At 33.5% G+C, this 18,248-nt stretch overlaps 1 protein-coding gene across 2 annotated transcripts in view; it reads right to left on the bottom strand.

Annotated features, from left to right (window-relative positions):
• Nucleotides 1-605: 605 nt before the first annotated feature.
• Nucleotides 606-18,248, bottom strand: part of LOC106109233 (ras-related protein Rab-37) — a 37,105-nt gene continuing 19,462 nt past the window's right edge. Inside the window, exons 1-5 of one of the 2 annotated variants that reach the window (XM_013290644.1) lie at nt 4,168-4,437; nt 3,834-3,944; nt 2,857-2,965; nt 1,624-1,734; nt 606-1,297 (exon numbers count right to left, since the gene is read on the bottom strand). In XM_013290644.1, the coding sequence (XP_013146098.1) occupies nt 1,056-1,297; nt 1,624-1,734; nt 2,857-2,965; nt 3,834-3,944; nt 4,168-4,386 (792 nt within the window). In that variant the 5' untranslated portion in view covers nt 4,387-4,437 and the 3' untranslated portion in view covers nt 606-1,055. Of the gene's footprint in view, nt 1,298-1,623; nt 1,735-2,856; nt 2,966-3,833; nt 3,945-4,167; nt 4,438-18,248 lie in introns of those variants that run through there. The other variant, XM_013290643.1, reaches the window with a different exon arrangement.

The raw sequence follows: 18,248 nt of genomic DNA, 5'->3' as shown, positions 1-18,248 counted from the left end.
AAATTCAACGACTTATCGCGATTTAATATCTTAGAATCGCGAAGTTTTCAAAGAATTAAAAAGACTTTAATTATTTTTGTTATAATATAAATTCAATGTAACATCTCCACCATAGTTTTTATTAGTTTCAAAAACTTCAATTGAATTGATAGTATTATTCAGTGTTGCCAACTGTCAACTTTATTGGTGTTTTAAAGTTTTTGCTAAAACATCATTTTTTGCTAGGTATCTTCTAATCTTTGTATTTTTATTTACTGTTTTTACTTCTTCGAGTTGAAAATTACAAAGTGTAAATAAAAGACGTCGAAATTGTGTTTAATCGCTTTTTATTACAAGCAACATTTAATGCTACACATTTACAGTTATTACACAAATATTAACTCGCATATGTTAAGTATTTTCTATATATTTTTGTATAATTATCACTACATACAAAGAATTCTTAAGAGGAGTGTAATTTTGAGGCATAGGATGATATAGGATAAGATAACAATACCTTAGATTTATGATTACATTTAAAACAATATTTAAAGTCTATAATATTTTTTTTGTGTAACTATTTTTTGCAATCTACGTTTTTTTTTTATTTTACAGATAAAATGTTTTTGAATTCACATCGTGTTATTAGAAATAATTAAAATTGCTCCTTTTATGCTTTATTACGTACTTTGTGCTTATTAATGCTACATTTTTTTAAAACACTTTGGTATAAATAAAATTCTTATTATTTGTTTTAAAAACAAATACAAAATTTGCGATACGTAAACAATCTCCTAACATTGAAATACTTATGTTAATAAAAATAAAATGTGCAAAAATTGGCTATCAAGCATCGTACGATCAAATCCTTTGCATACACATAAAAATACATACGGCAAATTGTGCAGATAAATAGTGTTCTTGTAGAACATGGTTACATCCCAATAATCCTAGTTGAACATGAAATTTTTTTGTCAAGATCTTTAATTATATACACATGTGAAACAATAGATGCGAGTTTTATCCACTTCGAATCGCTGGCGTTATTCAAAAAGTGGCGGGAAAACGTGGTCAGTTTAAGAACATGGCGGGCACGAGGACCTTTGTTCTTGGGAGGGCTGCGCGCGCACCGCCAGGCGTGCTGGGTCGACGGGGTTCGCTTTCGCGACAAGAGCTCGCGCCACATGGCCGAATGCCGCTTCCACGTTTAGTCCGGTTTTAGCTGACGTCTCCATAAACGCGACTTGATACTCTCGCGCCAGACGCTGCCCCTCCTCGCGCCGCACTGCCCTCTCTAGGCCGCTGTCCGATTTATTTCCTGTAGCAAAATGAAACGATTACACACGATGTCTTTGGTCTGGAATATTCCAAACAAAGAACATAAACGTTATTGTTTGTCTTAGTCACTATAGGATTCTGCAAGTCAGTACTTTATAAGAGTTTGTCTTGGTATACTTGCTATAAAATAAATTATTTACTTTAATTAGATGTGGTCATTGACAAGCTGGATGCGGCTTTATATGACAGGATTAAATTTGCTCATAAAAACAGTAATCAGCGCATAGTTTCTGAAGTTAATGTTTAAACCTTTGATAATGCGTCCTCGCTAAGAATATGAAGAGAATCATAGATAGAAAAGTTTACCCAGAAGCATAATGACGACATCGTCTTGGGCATATTCTCGTATCTCGCCCAGCCACGCCCGGATGTTGTCGAAACTCGTCTTGTTGGTCACGTCGTAGAGAAGTAAAAGAGCTAAACACATAAATAATTATACATTAATTACAATACTAAATTTGGTAGTAACTAGTCTATACAGATATTACGAAGAAGAGATATTTGTATTTCTGTATGTATTGAAATAACTCAAAAACTACTAGGTCGATTAGAAAAATTCTTTCACCATTAGAAAGCTACGTTATCGCTAAGTAACATAGATTATATTTTTAAATTTCACAAGGAAGAGGCCGCGAGCAGCAGCCAGTATTTTTTAAAGTAGTTGTAATTGTTGGGAAACAATTTACAATTATAATTTTGTACTCTTACCAAAAATCATTTTGTATGGTATAGTCTGTATTTGGGCTAATATGTAAAACTGGAATCACTCTGGTATTGGGTTATTAGTGCTTTAGATTGATATTTTCACTAAATTATGGTAAAGCGTTGTTTTAACATTCATAACACGATCTATCCCACTCATCGACTCACACGCTTATAAACTGTCAATAGGATCAATTCGACCTAATTCATACATCGGTTACATAATAGAAATCAGATGCAAGTAATTAAGTTCAACTAAAAATTAAACATGCGTGGTTTTAGTATCAAACTTTTTAAATAGATCGGAACTATAACTTATTTATGTTTTATTAATAGCACTCAGAGTTCTGAATTGACTATTTAGGGTGACTCTTAGTGTAGATTCCATGTTCTATTAATGTAAAAATAACTTTAATTTTTAAAACACTAAATTATAGATATGTGGATAATAGTATGTGCTCAGCTCGCCACATGTAAGCTGTTTGTTATTCCTTGTATTCAGCACAAGCTGATTAAGATCATTATTTGTACATAAAAAATGTTTTGTATTAAAATTTTGTCCATACGAAAATGCAACGATGATTATGATATAATGTTTTGCTTGAATTTGGTATATAAATATGCTTATGAAGTAGGAATGTGCAAGTAATCAGCATTCGGAAATTAAATTTCAATGATCTTTCGTCGGAGTTTGTTCGTAACGTTAAAAGAGATCGCCCATAGATGGCGCTTTTACTAATTCATCACAAGGAGTTTAAGTGTAAATAAAAATAAGATAAATTCTAATCATTATAATCTTATAAGATATCGGAATTTTAAAAAAATAGTAATATTTACCATGTGCGTCTCGGTAGTACGCATGAGTTACGCTACGGAAGCGCTCTTGCCCCGCCGTGTCCCAAATCTGAAGCTTCACCTTAACGCCGTCCACCGTCACTACCTTGTTCTGCAACAGATGGCGCTGTGAGTATCAAAACTAGACTAAAACGAAACCAACATCTGTTTTTTCTTGTGTTCTAAAAAAGAAACAAAGTGTGAGAATAACAAATTAAACTCACAGTAAAATTAATATAACAGTTTTAAAAAATCAATAATATACATTTACTCAAGCATAATTCCAGTTTTCAGTCGTTACATATTAAAAAAAAATGCCGTTGTTAAAAGGTTATGAAAATAAAAAAAAACGTTCTGGTTAACGGCTAATAAAATGTATGGATTCTCGAACTCTAACAATCTAAACGGAGGGATCAACTTTTTACATTAAGTTATCCCGTCGGAATTAATAGCAGTCGGCGACAGATGCTATAAATCAGTCGACAAAAACTGGGAACAAAAAAATTCTACGTAACAATAAATCAGTCAGTGATGGAGTCAATTCACAGCTGCTAGGGGCGTGCTTAGCGCGCAAAGCAGACCAATGGCGGTGCGAGTACCAGGGCAACAGCACTCGTGAGTGGCCCGCGCCGACCGAACCCTTGGTTATTATTACTTAATTGCTTTTTTATTTTATAATGCGGCTTTCAACTAAAAAAAAACAGTCAGATATGTTTTTATTGACAGTTAATACTTTTTAAACCACGGAAAAGGTTTTATACGTATGCAGGAACGCGGTTTTAACACTGGATGGTATAATTTAGTTTTTATTTTGATCTAAAGGCTTATGAACAATAATATTTTAAGAGTTGTTTTTATAAATCGTTGTACTCTAAATATACTTTCCAAGCTCTTATTCACTTGATATATGTAGTAGTTATAAAAATAACATTAAGTAAATTTTTAGATTTGAATGCAGAATCCCAGTTTACTTCCAGTACCCGAAAGTCAATTCCGACAGTTGATATGTAGTTTCCAGCGAGGAATGTGCCGTCGCGGAATCGCACCAGCATGCAGGTCTTGCCAACACCGCTGTCTCCCAACAGCATCACCTGGAATACACAATGTCATATTTTTTTCAAATAAGCAAAAAGCAACTCTTTATGTACGGACTCAAAGTTAACAGTCGTATGAAATAGTTTGTAGGCTTTGGAGAAATGTTATAATGTTTCTGAACTGTACCAAATATATAGCCATCCCTTTCGATATCCCTAAAATGAAAAGAGATAACAATATGTAATGTTTCGGTATGTAGGTATGACTGTAATAACTAACCTTTCCGAAAACATCGAATTTGTCTTCTTGTTTATTCTGCTGGTCCCAGGTATCAGTTGGCGAGGGGGGCTCGCTGTGTGGCATCACGCCTACTTCTTGATCACTCTTATCATCTTCTTCTCTCGCATCTGGGAGGTTACGTGCCCATGTTGGCCGAACCCTCCCTATCACCACTCTCTTCTCCATCGGTCTGTTGTCTGTTGCGTTCGGGTTCCACATTATGAACTTGGTTAACACATCTCTTGTTCACACTGAGTTTAAAGTCCACTTTTTTATTCACCTATTAATCTGTATTAGTTAATTCATAATACTTTTGATTGAAGAATTAAATGGCCCATAGAAGACCTAGAAAGAATGTCTATGATTTTTTTTTTATATATATTTTTTATAATATAAGGTGGCAAACGAGCAAGCGGCCACCTGAATCCACCGAAATAGAAAGCGACCGCTGCCCATAAACATCCGCAATTGCAGATGCGTTGCCTACCCTTAATTGACAGAGAAGAAGACGCCCCTAAAGAAGACATTTCCCCTTTCCTATGCGTTTCCGCCGTCAAATCCACTTTTCCTTTCCATCCTTTCCTCTTAAGAAAGTGTGGAAAGGGAAAGGGAAAGGGACTAAATTAGGCCTCCGGCATCACACTCATCAGACGAAACGCGGAATTGCTTGAATTAATTATTAAAGATGTTTATTAGCAGATTGTACTAATAAACTTTAAAATATTAGTTCAATTTGTATTGCTTTAACAAAACAGTATCACATATCACGCAAGTATCAATTTTCTAAGAAAAATGATACTCGAATATTCCATAACTTTTAAAACGATTTCCATTTATATCTGTATAGCAAACCTCAACAACAAATCTTATTAAACAGCACGTAAAGGGATATTGAGGTTAATTTAAGGTTGAACGTATCGTTTGATGTAGTCATTAGTTACAAATGGAATTACTTAGCTCGTGATGCTTCAAACAGTTTTTAATCAAAAAGGTCGCGGCGTGTATCGACATTTACCAGGCATTAATTAAGTCTGTTACTTGTGTGGAGGAAATCTGAAACTTTGTACACAGATACATCAAATATTAACGAAGTCTTGGAAGATTACTTAATTGTCTTGTACGTAAAGTTTATTCTATAACATTTAATTTATAATCAGCGATATATATACTAATATTATAAAGATAGATTTGCATTTTTGTATGTATTGAAATACCGCGAAAGCTGGGCTGATTTGAAAAATTCTTTCAGTAAATAGGCCATATTTTTTTATTATTTTTTTAATTTTACGCGGATGAAGTCGCGAGCATTATATCATATCATACAAGTGTACTTAGTAAATGTTTATGTTATATCTACCTACAAGCTGTTCCCGTGCGGCTTCATCGGCATGAAATTATGAAAATTTTATTTTATTGTTTACATTTGTCAAATCATCAATAGCAAATGTCAAAATGTCATGACATGACAAACCTTAGCAATCTTGCTTTCTTGTTGGCAGCAACTTATGGTCTCTTTCCCACATTAGGGTTTTTACCCAAAATATTTACCCCCAAGTTTAATGGCGTGAAAATATATAGCCTAAAGCGTGACGTAGTGTAGGGATTTTTATTAGAAAGGAATTTTTCAAAAATATGCTGTAATTGCTGACATCTTAGGCAAAAAAGAAGTGTTATGTTTACGCTTTATTATAATAGTATAAAAGTATAGATAAAAGAAATTTTAACCGGCTTTTAAGAATTCAAAGCTTTTATAGATGCCTTTGATATACGCTGGAACGAAATTCGTTTGAAGTGTGGCGCAGATAATTAAGTTTCTTATAATAACATTACCGGAGGGTTTTAGCTATGACAGATACAATATTAAAAAAGTGACAAATTTTACGCGTTTGCCAAATTATTTGCGACTTATATTACAACAATTTTCATCTTACACTTCTAAATTAAAAGTGGATAAAAATATTACTGAAAAGGTAATGTTTTTGTATAATTACCAATATTTGTACAAAGTTAAACATCAAAGGTCTGTATAATTTGAGTTACATATTTTCGTATACAACAATAACAAAAGAATTGTTGATTCAGGATACGTTTCAACACTGGCGAGTTAGATTCCTAGATAGTAATTACAATTCCACTGTTATATTAAGCAAATGCTTTTACATTTTATAACAGTGGTAGAGTCCGCTTTAACATCTTTCCACTGTAGCTGACTCGCCCGTTGCAATACCACAACCACACAGAAGACAGGCGTGACTTGGAAGCAATTCCTCGTTTTGTCTGATGAGTGTGGTGCCAGAGGCTTTTTCCTTTTCCCTTTCCATTCATTCCATAAGAGGAAAAGGTGAGAAGGGAAAGTGGAATTGACGGTAGAGTAGACGCATAGGAAAGATCCTGGTAATGTGCGTGTATTCCTCCGTCAATTAAGGGTAGGCAACGCATCTGCAATTGCGGATGTCTATGGGTAGCGGCGGATTCAGATGACCGCTTGCTCGTTTGTCACCATATAATGTAAAAAAAAAAGTTCAGTTATCAAAGATATTACCGCACAGTATAGATACCATTATGCCTTATTCTTAGAAACGGTTGAAGTCAATTGACTGAGGCTGATGATCAATGATGATGAACGAAACATCTCAAAAAGCTTACGTTAATAAAAGTATTATAAAGAGGAAAGATTTGTATTTTTGTATATATTGAAATGACTAAAAACTACTTGGTAGATTTGAAAAATTCTTGCACCATTAAAAAGCTACATAACCACTGAGTAACATGAGCTGCTTTATTTTATATTTCACCAAGACGAAGACAACAGCTAGTGTATTAATAAAAGTAAAACGCGAACCAAAACTTTAAGTGAAGAAACTAAATCTTGATAGTCTTGAGATCGGATAGCTCTCAAAAACATTTGTTAGGAAACTTCTCTTGTATTAAATTTGTTACATCGGGTAAATAATTACATTCAATTACAAATTATACTTCAAATTTATATGAAAAACCATATTAGTTGTATATTATCCCAAGTTTTGATCTGAATTTAATCTTATTAAAAAAAATCGTTTAATCGTTACTTAAATAACTTACTCCATACTCTCAGATACGTTAATTAGTACCTGATTCCTTAGTTTCGTACTAAGTCAACTATCGCACATAGCATTATATGTTAACTAGCTTTCGCTCGAGACTACGACCGCGCGGGATTAAAAAAAAAAGTAAGTACCCCAGACTATCCATTCCAGACCATTCCATTCCATTCCAGAGGTGTAATATCTTTGATAACTGAACTTTTTTTTTTACATTATATGGTGACAAACGAGCAAGCGGTCATCTGAATCCGCCGCTACCCATAGACATCCGCAATTGCAGATGCGTTGCCTATCCTTAATTGACGGAGGAATACACGCACATTAACAGGATCTTTCCTACGTGTCTCCTCTACATTCATCGAGATCTATTCAGCCGGTAGGCTACAAACTCTAACAAACATCCATCTATCTAAACTTTCGCATTTACAAAAAATGTCAATTAATATTCGCCAAGGTACCTACATTATATGCTATACTAGTACTTTTAATGTAGTACTCATTTTCGTTTACTTATATTCGTAAAAACATTAAAAATAATAATTTCCAATTCAAATATGAAATCAAAGTTGTGAACAGACATTCGTCCGACACGTTTGATCGGCTCCCGTTTATTTAATGAGAAAACTTTTTCTATTTGAACTAGACGAATGGCGATTTCATACTCGATGCGAATTCACGGTCGATAATTATTACTTTTAAAACTTTTGATTTTGATTTTCAAATCAATTTGTACCTTAAAAGTACTAAGCATAAGAATAAGATTAGCACGGCAAGGCCTGAGGAGACTTTTGTACTAAACGTGACAGTTTCTCAGGTTTATTCAAAACTGACAAAAATAGCTATAGATTTTGGCACGAGACGAAATCCATTTAAAGCTGTCGAATTAGGTTGCTGAAGTTATCATTTAATTTATCATTAAGTAATGATTCATTAATGTTAGGTTGACTTAAGTCTCAACGGAGGAAGACTTTGGTAACTTCGGAAACTCATAACTTAAATTTATCGAACCAACAACACTAACGAAAATGCATCTAGGAAGCCATAAGTAGCGCATAAAGTACTAACAAACAGATGTTTATGTAGTTGTAGATTACCAACGGATTAATTAAATGATTGAGTAATAAGGCTTATATGTCGGAAGGCGATCAATTGCTTTGTTTCAATATCGCTAATTAACTGTACAATGCTGTTCACGCCTGCAGAAATTATTGCGCAATAATCAGCTGCATCATCAATGCATAATATTCGATGCGTTTAGAAACCATAGACAAAGCCCGCTTTAACATCTTTGCACTGTATGGCTGCCTGCTGCTAACAACGACCACAAGACATGCGTGAAGTGGAAGCAATTCCGCGCGCAGTCCGAGTTGCGGAGGCCTAAATTTAGTTCCTAGGATATATCTTTTTGTGTGCGTCTCCTCCCTTGATTTAGGGTAGGCAACGTATCTGCAACTACAGAAGTATAGGCAGCGGTCGCTTCGCTTTTATGTGAATTCAGGTGGCATGCTTGTTTGCCACCTTGCCATAAAAAAATCGATATGGAATTTTGATACATAGTGAATTTACTATTGTTTGTTGTTTTTTAAATTTTATTGGACTTTTTTAAATTAGTAGATGCTTTCCGATTGATGGAACCCGTAATTAAAATGTCCGCCGCCCGGTCGGCCGCGCTGCAAAAGCTTTTAAATGAACACTCTCTAATTAAAAATAAAATTTCTGTTACATCCGTGTATCGTGACACTGAAGCTTGTAAATTGAAAATGTAATGAAAGTTGACTGAAAATTTTAATTTAAAATTGATTAAAGTTCTGAAAACTCTTTCGTGTTTAAATTAAAGTTTTTAATAACAATTTGACGCATTCAGAGCCTACATAGTATAAAAAAACTATTCTAAGCAACTACTGTTTAATGACTCTGAGTGTGTAAGTTAGATATTCAATTAATACTTAAGTTAACTTAATTAGTCGTACAATACGTTTTAAATAAGACGATCTATCTTTCAAAGTAATGTATACGTTAATTAAAAATGTTTGTAATTACAATAAGTATCTTTAAAGTTATGAAATTAATTATTCCGTTAAATTAGGATTACATTTACTACCTGAGAAAAGTAAATTATAAACAGTCGTTGAAAGACACGTAATTCAGGTGACATTTAGAGAAACCTCATTATTAAAAGGTCAAGAAAACGATTTCCTGTAAATTTTCCACGTAATTATAATGTAAACGTATCATTAACACCAGGGGAGCAGCCGACAGTTTGATAGGGTTGGGCTGCTAAGCCAAAATCATATTAAAAAAAATCGATGGAATGTATGCGACTCAATACAAATATTGATTAATCGATTAAAAGTCTGTTATCTGTAGTTGCTCTTATGGATAAAATGTGTATAACTCAAAAGCTACGTCATGTTGTGAATTTTATATCTTTAAAGAAAATTAAGGCGGCCACGAACAAGCCCGCACATAAAATATTTGCGGCCCTAAACTTCTCTTCGACAGCTGTAAACAACAAACTTTTATTAACTTCTCAAGTTTTAATTACCGCCCATATTGAAGACAAAACATTAAGCGCAAAGCTAGGGTTGTCAAAGTATTTACAAAGTCAAACGAGCTTTTTTAAAAATAAAAATGTTTAGTTATAAAATTCTTTTAAAACGAATAAATAATAACTATTAAGTTTCCTTTCCGACAATTGAATTCTATTGTTTAAATTCTATGGAACAAATGAGAGTAATGAATCATATAATTTTATTCAGGCTCCGATAAAGTTGAATATGTAAATAATTAAAAAGTGTATTTTATTTAGTAAAATATAAATTTTGAAAGAGGTGTCAACCCTATTTAAAAATTCGAATCGCAAAGAGCGTTAAATGAAGCTTAACATCAATCTGAAGTATTTAATGAACGATTATTTGAAGAACAAGCTCAAGAATGACGTCGCAACTTTATTTTTTGACAAAATAAAATCGGAATTTTCAACTTTTTAATGTAAAGACAATTTAACACAGGTTTCTAATGCTGTTTCTATTTAAAAAGATACTGTGTGAAAACTCTGAGACAAACATAATTTTTCCTAATAATGATTACGTAATTTGCACCTTAATTTTGTATATAATTTCCAGAGAGTTCTAAAACCTCTACATATAACCTCTTCTATAAGAAATAATATAAGTTATCAATAAGATAGTAAAACTTAAAGCTTAACTTATTTCGTAAATTTGGTAAATAAGACAACTCTCCCAAAGCTAGTAAACCGCTGTAGGTTGAGCCGGCTTCCATTCCATACACTAATTTAATCAGTGTAGATTACGGTCTGCGAACGTGATCGTACACACATCGTAACTTTGTTCGTTTACTTCAAAGGGTAATATCGACGTTCAATTATTTAGAACCGCTTAAATGGTTTATGGAAAAAATCGGTCCACTAGCGGCGGAGTTATGTCGTAACACACATAAAAAACATACAGACGAATTGAGTACCTCCTTTTGGGAAGTCGGTCAAAAACAATTGACAATAACAAATAATAATTCAAAATAAGATTAGATGTCGTTGCTTAAAACTAAAAATACAGATCCGTCTGTAGAAGATGAAAATAAAAATTATAAAAAAAAAACTAAATACTCTAAAACACATCTCAGTAAAAACTATGCTTAAGAGATAGCAGTTGCTGCAATCCCGTTTAACATAAAGAACAATATTACAAAGACGAAGAGAAGGAAAAGTTAAATTAGGACCTAATTAACCAAATTAGTCAATTAAACGACACTACACTTTAATTAATAAATTATTATATTTATTAATAAATTATATTTACAGTCAGAATGATCAATCATATGACGTTTCGATTTAAGTCAGGGTATAAAGAGATTCAAAGTGATCTGACCTTTACAGTAAAGTGCTACTCTTTGCCACCTAATTGGTTTATTGTTCGATATAAGCGGAGTAGCTTTAAAATCCTTTTATCCGTAGCTCGTAGCTGCGTTGCAAGCTCGGCTTTTACCTTGATTATTGATTTAAAACGGTACATCATACGTATTACGTTTGCATCTGCTTTTATTCTGCAAATGTCATATCTATGATGTACATAATAAACCGGTGGAAATGTCTTAAGCCAGTAAGACAGTTTTAGCTGAACAATAGATCTATTCAGTTGAAACTGAACATATGTATCATTCAAGGGAGAATTAGCATACCTTAAATAATATTTAATTAACTACTCATAATTGAATGCGTGTTTTCATCCGCGACTCCGTCTGCGTGGAATTAAAAAACGAAAATAATTAGTCTATGTGTTTTTCCAGACTATCCTCTACAACCTATGCCAAATTTCATATTCCGTTCAGCCGTTAAGGCTACAAACTCTAACAAACATCCATCCATCCGTCTAAACTTTCGCATTTATAATATTAGTTAGATTCGATTAGATATATAAACAAAATTGTTAGATAAGTTCTTCAAAAATGGAAAAAAAAAGAATAACATTTATGTGCTCTGACTTCCGACAAAAAACGTATTTGATATTTAATTAACAGAACAATTTTTTTTATTCCTCTCCAGTGCTGTATTGAATGAAAATGTTCTGATATTCATTGGGTAGTTAAAGTCGTCTGCAGATTATAGACTAGAGGGCGCTGGTTGCAAATAACAAGTGAGAAACGATAATATTGGAATATGAATTAAATCTTTTTCACTGGCTATCGGTAGACTTCTCGAAGTAAATTCAATTACTTTGAATTCATTTGTATGTATCCTAATTGACTGAATTGATAAAATAGATTTAAATATCACATTGAATAAGATTATAGTTAAGCATTTATAGTTTGTACACAATACAAAAGTCAAAATTCAACAAATATGAAATACTAATTTTAATTTGAGCTCCCTTAGTTAAAGTTAGTTATGGCAGTTTTACTGTGCTATATTGACGTAACAAAATGTTTACATTTAATTGGGTGCACAATTAATTAGTTGAGAGGGCGTACTAGCTTCAATATGTATTGATGGACCTCTCTCACAACAATGTTACATGAATTTAATTAGTGAATAGACGCTTTGTGTAATAATTACAATACAATTCTATAGACATAATGCACGTAATAGTAAGTCAACTGTCTTAATACTTATATGACTATCATAACGCCATCCCACTTAATTTCATGGAATAAACAGAGATAACATCTACTCCTGATAAATTTGAATAAAAATTGTAGACATCCAAGGAAAATATTAGGGTTGTAACGGAGGCCATTTTAACGGAAGCGGATGCGGATGCGGAGGTCAATATTAATTGCGATTTCTTAAAGAAATAAAACTACGTTAATTCAATATACAGATTGGTACATAATTACAAGATATAGTTTGGTTGGCAAATATAATGTATAACAATTATAGTTAGCACGCCCACGCGGGTCGAGTAAACGATACCTAATCGCCCCACTTGCGTTTAAGACGTAAATTAACCTCCGTTATAACTCCGCGTGAGAAATAACGGAACTGGAAGCGGATGCGCAGTTAAAATTTCGTGCGGGAGTTCCGTTACAACCCTAGTAAATATATCTCTAGATGGATTTTGCAGTAAGATTGAAAGAAATTCTGGGAAATAAATGCTTTTTAAAAGGAATGAATAGATAGCTTTTAGTGGAATAGAGATCCATGTTGAAGTTTCTCCGAAGCAAGTTTTAAAAGTAAATGCATAAAATTCTTTTAACTTTATTCTAACTCATTAGTGATGTTCATGACAAGATGCCAGTTGTGACTTACAAATAAAATTATTTTCTGAAGTTGTTGCTACTTAAGTAGTTTGTAAAAAAAATAAACCAGAAAGCGTCTACAAAGGTAGAGGAAGACCGAAGAAAGTATGGATGGATTGTGTGAAAGAGGATATGCTTAAGAAAGGAGTAGTATCAGATATGACGGCTGATAGAGATGTATGGAAGAGCAGCACATACTGTGCCGACCCTCCGCAAGGGATAAGGGCAAGTGGATGATGATGCTACTTAAGTAGATAAACTTAAGTTTTGCCTCTAATTCATGTACTTAATTATTTGCTAAGGTGACAAATATTAATTAGTAAAATAACTATTTTATTTCGAAAACAACAAAAAAACTTAAGCACGAAGATTTTAACTTTATAGCCAGTACTTAGCTACTTTTAAGCGTCAGGTTTCTAACTTAAGTATAATCTATTAAGACTGTTAATTTTCGATTCTCAAGTTTCTTAAAGAAAAGTCATCAAAATGAGTTCGTAGTAAATATTAAAACTTAATATTATATGGAGTGCTTCAAAGCTTTATGAGTTTCCCTTTGATGCTGTAAAATGTACAAAATCCGTTTGAAGTGAGTTGTAATAAAGATAATCAAGTCGCTACATAATATTACGGATCTTGAAGGCTGTTTCGTAATTGCAACGACAGCTTTTGTATCTCGAGGGGGAACTCTCTGATTTAAAAAAAGAGCAAAACTTTATTTCTCTTTATTTTTATTTTTATTTTAAACTAGCTGTCGCCCTCGTGGAATTAAAAAAATAAAAGTGAGTAGCCTCTTCATCTAATACCAAATTTCATTAAAGTCCGTTCAGCCAGCAGGTATAATGGCACTAAATATTCAGTGGTCATATAATAAACGTGATATTCTAAGATGCAACAAGAACCAATCTACGTAGATTTTTTAACGTTAAAAACTATATTTGTCACTATCACTTGGTACCCAAAAACAAACATTTTATGAAAATAGTGAGTTACAAGTCATAATGTTAAAAATTATACAGATATTCTAAACAAAAACTTTGTATATTTCCAATGTATTCAATTATATTTTTTTTAGTAAATGAATAATTGATGTCCTGAAGTATCTTGTTTTTTGTATAATTACTAATTTCCTATATCAGAAATTGCAGTAATATCATAGAAAGTCGTTTAAAAACATAAAAGAGATGCACACGCTTCACAGAGAGTTTTCACGACGGTAAATATAAAACATGCGGAGTGCCCCGGTTAAAGCTCAGTGTGCAAACTAAAGGGAATCACTTCCACACGAGTGAACGGCTCCATTGAGCCGTTACTTAGTTATTTTTAGTCGTGGGAGGGTAGTTCCGGGACACGAGCAAATACTGGAGAGGGATAATGCATTCCCTTGTTTGTTTAGGATCTGTGTAATTTATTATAATTTAGCTGAAACCTTGTATTTTCCTTAGGAACAGCAATTTTTTACATATTAAAAGTTGTAAGGGAAATAATATTCAAGGGACGTTGTACTAAAATTATTTATTTAATTAATTATAAAAGTTAGGAAGGATGGATGTTTGTAACATTATGAAATTTGGCTTACACGTAGAACATTGTCTGGCAGAACACATAGACTACTTGTTTTTTGCGGACGAATATGCGGACAAAAGCTATTTATTGTAAGTATTGCAATCTATACTTCTATACCATTATAATAAAGCGTAAACACACACTTCTTTGTTGCCTAGGATGACAGCAATTACAGCTTATTTTTGAATAATTCTCTTTCTAATAAAAAGCCTTACACTTCCGTCACGCTTTAGGCTATATATTCTCACGCCATTAAACTTAGGGGTAAATATTTAGGATAAAAACCCTAATGTGAGAAAAAGACTATAAATGCTGCCAACATCAAGGAAGCAAGGTTGCCAAGGTTTGTCATATGTCATGTCATTTTGACATTTGCAATTGATAATGTGACACATGTAAACAATAAAATATTTTTTTCATAATTTTAGATGAAGTCGCACGGGAACAGCTAGTAAAATATAAAATAATATGTTAAAAGCCATAGCTAGTTTGATTACATTTTAATAGAAATAAAAAGAGTCTCGCAATAAAGTGACATGATTAAAAGTGGATATGCACTGTAAAGGAAATTAAGTTTGCACGAGTCACTTCGACACGAAGTGGTTTTATTTAGCGCCGCTAGGGTGGCAGGACGCCGGCGCCGGGCACAGGGAGGTACTCCAATAGGGATGAAATATTATAAATATCTGTTTAAGTTTAAGATTTTTAGAAAGTTTTAATAAAGTCAAGATTTCATATTTCTATTTGACGTGCTATTTTATTTAAGTAATGGTATTTACAGTGACCAATTCTATCACTTTCCATTAATACTAGGTTTTGCCCGCAACGTTATCCGCGTAGCATTAAACCTGAGAAGGAACTTTCTAACAAACATCCATCCATCCAAACTTTGATATATTCGTTTTTTAATCATAATACATATTGATAAGTATGGAGTACTAGGGCATCATGAATGCAGGTCTGTGGTAATATCCGAGCGCTCGGCGTGTACAATAAGCCCTGCTTTGCATATTATCACCTGTCGATAATGCGAAGCCTGTCTATTGTTTAGAATATTGCGTTGCCTGAGGCCTGGCCGTCCGATGTATGAAGCGCTTAATGTATATTATTATTGGATTGTTCTAATCCTAAGGCATCATATTATTACAGCAGTATTTTCTGTGAAAAAGTTGTTGAATGTAGAAAACTACCTATTCAAATTGTTTTTCAATTTTTTTTGTTGCGGAATGTACACGTCAGGGAACGGTCTACGGCATACAAATGGACATGACAGCGATACATGACATGGGATGTATAAACCAATTTTTTAAAACCTCTCCGGTCATTTTCACATCCAGCTTTTATTAAATAAAAAATAAGAGTAAGAGATAATACATTTTTATATATTCCCACATATCTGTAAAACATATCCAAAAGTTGTTAAATTTGTCGAATAAAAAGTAACTATACTTCGCTAATGGGCAGCCATTGTAACAGCGACAGTTGCCGTTTTAATATGGCTGCGAATTACGAAAAAGCGGGAAATGGATCTGTCCGTAAAATGTTTTTTTAATGAGCAAAATAAATGTTTTTAAGTATTTACGTTTGTCATTTACAAACGTTTAGGATTCTTTTAGATAACTGTTTTGTTCACAATGGAATATTAATATTTAGATACTAGGAAATCATAAGTAGGGCTGGATTACAAACAAACCTATACAAGTATAACAATCCTCCACAGAAGTAATTAATAGTTGCCGCGGTTTATCGGAATGGGTCAATGAGCAAGTATAATAGTCAATTTCGTTGCTTCGGTATCGAATTCCAATAGTTTACGACATAATACGTTTTGATAATACATTAATTAAACGGCGCTAAATAAATGATTAATTTTTGAACGATTAAAGTTACTGGCATTCATAATTTTGAGACACGTCAAGCCGCGATCGATAGACTGATGTTGCAATTAGATCGTGTTGTGCAATTTTCATTTAAGATAGCGGTCAACTAATGACGGTGTTTCTAATGTTACGGGATTGTTATTTCATTATCTCCGACATACTCGTATGCACGCCCACAATGGAAGATAGTTACCGTGTATATGATCTGCCTTTGGGATTTAATTCTGCAAACCGGTCGTCACTCCGATATATTTATAAAATACTAGCTGTTGCCCGCGACTTCGTCCACGCAATATTAAGATAAAAGAGTAGCCTATAATATGCCCGTCTATGTCAGCTACCCTTCAGTGAAAGTCCGGTCTAAATCGGCCTAGACGTTTCGGAGATGGAACAAACGCGGCTTGCGGACAGAGATACAGACAAAAAAAAATTAAAAGCGATTTTCGTTATCAGCAACGCAATGCAAAATCTGGAAATTTTCTTTTGATATTACAAGCAGACTCTCCAATTTTATTATATGTACAGAATAACATTTAACATAACCTACGTTTTAATAGCTTAATACATTTATGATGTAATTTTGTATGTAACGGATGATTTATTTACTTCAAAATTTAGTTTTAAACGGTCTACAAATCAATAATTTTGTCAGATATAACTAATCTATAAACTATTGGAGCGGATAACCATTTCCAGTGGTTAATCATGTCGCGTCGTACGCTATTCCTTTGTACATAGTCTGCGGATTTCAGTGACACACGGTCGGCTAGGCTCATTTCACGGCCGGCAGCTGTAATGTTTTATCATCGCTCTACATTGACACAAAAGTTACACATCTATACTATTATAATAAAGCGAACACACACATCTTTGTTTCCTAAGATGTCAGCAATCACAGCATATTTTCGAATAACTCTTTTTTTAATAAAAAGCCCTACACTTATGTCACGCTTTAGGCTATATATTTTCACGCCATTAAACTTAGGGTAGAGACCATAAGTTGTTGCCATGGTTTGACATCATGTCATTTCATTTTGACATTTGCAATTGATAACTTGACAAATGTGAACAAAAGTATTATTTTTTTATAATTATATGCGAATGAAGTCGAATAAGAACAGCTAGTTTACTATAAACGAAGACATTTAAAACAATACCTACGTTAATATGTGTAACCGGTTACAGCAGAAAGAGTAAAATCTCGAGAGATCTCATAAAAAATGTAACTCTTAATCGTCATCACCGATCTGTATACACGGATAGGTCTTGGGAAATAGCAGCTTTTGCTTTATTACGACATAAACGTTGATATAAATTAATTTTTGATATTAGTTCTAATTTCACCACTACCACCGATCGCGACCATCAGCGCCGATGTCGAAAATCACGAAATACGACGCCTTATACCTTGTCCATTAATATACATTACTGTTATAGCGTCAATTATGTGTGTTGATTTTTAAAATTAACATGTAGAGTAAATTCTGCTATACTAATGAACCAGGTTTCAACAGTGGTAGTGCCCGCTTTAACATCTTAGCATGAATAGGCCGGCAAGCCTGGTGTAATACCACGACCACACAGAAGACAGGCGTGAAATGGAATCAATTCCGTGTTCCGTCTGATGAGTGTGGTGCCGGAGGCCCAATTTAAGTCCCTTTCTCTTTACCACCCTTTTCTCATAAGAAGAGGATGGGACGGGAAAGTGGATTTGACGGTGGAGGAGATGCATAAGAAGGGGATATATCCTCTTTATGTGCGTCTCCTCCTCCGTCGCATAAGGGTCGGCAAAGCATCTGCA

The sequence above is a fragment of the Papilio polytes genome, unplaced genomic scaffold, assembly GCF_000836215.1.
Source record: "Papilio polytes unplaced genomic scaffold, Ppol_1.0 DF821289.1, whole genome shotgun sequence".
NCBI classification, from domain to species: Eukaryota; Metazoa; Arthropoda; class Insecta; order Lepidoptera; family Papilionidae; genus Papilio; species Papilio polytes.
The sequence above is the reverse complement of the archived record's forward strand: the minus strand, read 5'-3'. Positions and strand labels throughout refer to the sequence as shown.